Source organism: Buceros rhinoceros, unplaced genomic scaffold (genome assembly GCF_000710305.1).
Source record: "Buceros rhinoceros silvestris isolate BGI_N320 unplaced genomic scaffold, ASM71030v1 scaffold19767, whole genome shotgun sequence".
Lineage (NCBI taxonomy): Eukaryota > Metazoa > Chordata > Aves > Bucerotiformes > Bucerotidae > Buceros > Buceros rhinoceros.
In genome coordinates, this window is record NW_010424187.1 from 1 (window position 1) to 3,290 (window position 3,290).

General features: G+C 53.6%; 1 protein-coding gene across 1 annotated transcript; it reads right to left on the minus strand.

The window, feature by feature from the left end:
- Positions 1-581: 581 nt before the first annotated feature.
- CBY1 (chibby homolog 1 (Drosophila)) lies at positions 582-3,017 on the minus strand. The gene is made up of 4 exons (XM_010140704.1): positions 2,940-3,017; positions 2,391-2,496; positions 2,191-2,306; positions 582-662 (listed from the first exon to the last, which is right to left on the minus strand). Exons 1-4 carry the CDS (start codon positions 3,015-3,017, stop codon positions 582-584), a joined length of 381 nt encoding a protein of 126 aa, XP_010139006.1.
- Positions 3,018-3,290: the final 273 nt, after the last annotated feature.

Sequence of the window (3,290 nt, forward strand, 5' to 3'; positions counted from 1 at the left end):
CCCCCCCAGTTCGCAGCACGACCCTTGAATAACAAACACCCAGAAAATCCGGTTTGAAATGCAATTTTTTATGCAAAACATGCGGAACCCTTGAGAACAAGCAACTCCAGCATCCTGCTCGCCTAAGGCCGGCGGTGAAGCCTGTACAAGCCCCGCAGGCTGCCCTGAGGATACAGATTCGGGTGGGTGAGGGTCTCCCCGCGTTTCTAAGCGCAGGGGCCACCAGAGGGGTGTCCGCTACACCGCCTGTGGTCAGGCTGCCTTAGGAAAGAGGGTACCTACTGCTGGGCTGCGGTGAGGAAAGGGAGTGGGGTAAAGTGCTCCGAGAGAAAATGTGAGCGTTAATTAACAGTGTCGTGGCGCGACTTGTTGAGGTGCTGGAACAGCCAATGAACAGTACCTGCATCACCACACAACACTGGGGGCTTCTCGTTACTTGTGGTCACGTGGAAGCAAGTACCTACAGACAGTACCAACACAGCTAGCAGGCCCAAGACAGCCCCAGCGTCTGGCGCGGAGGGGCAGATGAGGCTCAGAGCCAGCCTCCTCAGCTATCCCACCCTCCAGCCACCCCTTCTTCTTCACTTCCGCCTCCGGCTGTGGTTCTTCAGTTCCTCCAGCTCCTTCTCCATTAAGTGGGACTCGGCTGTGGTCTCAGAGAGCTGCAACACACAGTGAACAACAAGAGTGAGCTACTCCTCCTACTTCGGCCCTCTGCTAGAGCTGTGGGGCGAACACCAGATCTGCGACCTCACCAGCTGCCACGTTCCTCGGACACGTGCAGTGGCTTACGTGTCCTGGTTTCAGCTGAGACAGAGCTAATTTTCTTCCTAGTAGCTGGTGCAGTGCTGTGTTTTGGATTTGGTGTGAGAATAATGTTAATAACATTATTGACAAAAACAGAGGGAGAAATCAAACCCAAGAACAGACAAGCGATGCACAATGCAATTACTCACCACCACTGACCGATGCAGCCCAAGCAGCATCTGACCCACCCCAGACAACTCACCCCAGCTCACACACTGACCACAATGCTCTGTGGTATGGAACATCCCCTTGGCTAGTCGGGTCAGCTGTCCTGGCTGTGCTCCCCTCCAGCTTCTTGAGCACCTGCTCGCTGCAGTGTGAGATACTGAAAAAACCCGTAACTGAGGACAAGTGCTACTTAGCAACAGCTACTACATCCGTGTGATATCAGCAGTGGTTTGTTCTCACACCAAATCCAAGCAGAGCTCGTAGGAAGAAAAGTAACTTTGTCCCAGCCAAAACCAGGGCAGTACAAAGCCCCTTAGAGGGATCAGAGGTTGCTCTCCCTCTGGAGAAGCACCTCGCATCACAGCAGTGCATGAAGCAACGCGTTTGTGCCTCGGCAGCTTTTCCCGTTTCAGAGCACAGCCTTTCCAGAGACAGCACCGCGACCTACGGCCCGCAGGCCAACACCCAGGTGAGGGGACTTGTTCCCGTTTGAGTGAGAGGGAAGCTGAGATTTTGCACTTCACTGAGGTCACCTGGAAAACCTGGAGAGCAATGAGGGCTTCTGCTAAGAATTCTGGCCACAAGAGCCATTTGGCCAGTTTCAAAACATTGAAAGAGCTTAAGGAAGGAAAACGATGAGAGAGTGAGTGTTTGTTCAGACTGACTAAAGGCTACATCACTTAATGGACGGAGACGACACATGTACTCTATTTAACTGAAAATGTCTCCAGAATTTGAGTATGAACGCTGGTATCTCTGGGTAAGGGTCGAACTTTGGTCTGTTTAGGGCTTGGGAATTCTTTCATCCATGGGTTTACACACAGAATAGACGTCACACCACTTGTCACAGCAGATGGATGCTATAATCTTCTGTGACTAGAAAGAGGGGCTGTAACTTGGTTTCACAGTTAGGGCTGAGGCCAGAAGGGCAAGAAAAATACCATACTACACGCAGAAAGGGAAGGAGGGGACATGGCGCTTGCAGGCGCTCCCCTCTAATCCAGCCACAGTGTTCGCTAAAGCCAAGCTCTGCTGTGGCAGGAACCTTCCCCTCTCCTCGCAGAGGAGATCAGACTTTACTCCAACAGTCACTTTGCCATGACAGTTGTCTTGCATAGCAAGGCAAAGCAGAAGGAGTGGGGTGCAGCAAGAACGGCATCCTTTGGTGGTTCTAGCATTGCTGCCACAGTCAGTGGCGGCTGGGCAAAGACTCACCATGTCCAGCAGAATATCCACTTTCAGCCGAAGGAGGTTGTTTTCTTCCTCCAGCTGCTGGTTTCGCTTGCGCAACCGCTGCATTTCCCTGCGATCCCCCGTGAAGCTTCCTGATTCTGGAATGAAAGAAAGAGGTCAAAATACAGATTGTCAGTCAACCATGGCTACTTCAGGTCAAAGGAAGCTGAGCTGCACTCTACCTGCCACCCACTGGCCATTTTCAAACTTCAGGCTCTGCCCAGCGAGGTTCATGGTGGGGGTGCCATACTCCAGGCCCAGCTCAATCTCACGGGTCGATCTATCCAGCTGCAGGGAGAAGATCACACTCAGTGTTTCACCAAAATCCAAGGCCACCCCCTGCTCCCCCATCTGACTGGCATTCCAGTGGACCACAGTGGTCCGATTGGCCCTGCAGCTTGAAATCCTGCTTTGGTCATGTACTGCCGCAGTAGAGGGACAGCTCCTGTCACTGCCATGCCTGCACTTTTACCACCCAAATACACGTTCATCTCCCTGGGCTTCGACACTATTGGTGAGAAGCTTTAGGTGAAAGTTCTGGACTGTGGGTGGGGTGATGCTCCTACTCTGAGCTATTCCATTTCTCCGTATATACTCACCAGTGATCAGAAATGGTGCTGGACCACAGGAGGAAAGAGGCATGGTTGGGAACTCTTGTAGGGGTTATGGTGCTCGTAGAGACCACCCACCCCTGGTCACTGAGCACATATTCCCACAATCAAGGGTCTCACCAAGTGCAGGTTGGAGAGAGAGGCACACTTCCTCGGCGGGGTCTTCTTGGGGCTGAAGGTGTTCCCGAAGAGGGGCATCGCGCGCTGATGGCTGGGCAGACTGGGAGCTCCCCACGGCCTCCCCGAGTGCTTCTCCCCGAGCAGAAGGGATGTGGCTGGTCCGGGGCCAAAGGCCAGCAGCGGCGCTGGGACCAGACGGCCACGTCAGTGGGGATGGGGTTTCCTCCAGCAGCCGGTTTTCCAGCACTTCCACCGAAGTTTCCCAGTTTCCACCTAAAAAGGAGATGCCGCACCCGTTCTTCTCTCCCCCGGCCTTCGAAAAGAGTTAAATGGCGTTCGGGAGGGGGCTGG

Excerpts from the sequence above, each read along its gene's own strand:
- CBY1 (XM_010140704.1), bottom strand. The coding sequence starts at position 3,017 with ATGCCCCTCTTCGGGAACACCTTCAGCCCCAAGAAGACCCCGCCGAGG. Across the intron at positions 2,497-2,939 it reads CTCTCTCCAACCTGCACTTG|CTGGATAGATCGACCCGTGA; the intron begins GTGAGACCCTTG and ends TTCTCCCTGCAG. Across the intron at positions 2,307-2,390 it reads AAATGGCCAGTGGGTGGCAG|AATCAGGAAGCTTCACGGGG; the intron begins GTAGAGTGCAGC and ends CTTTCATTCCAG.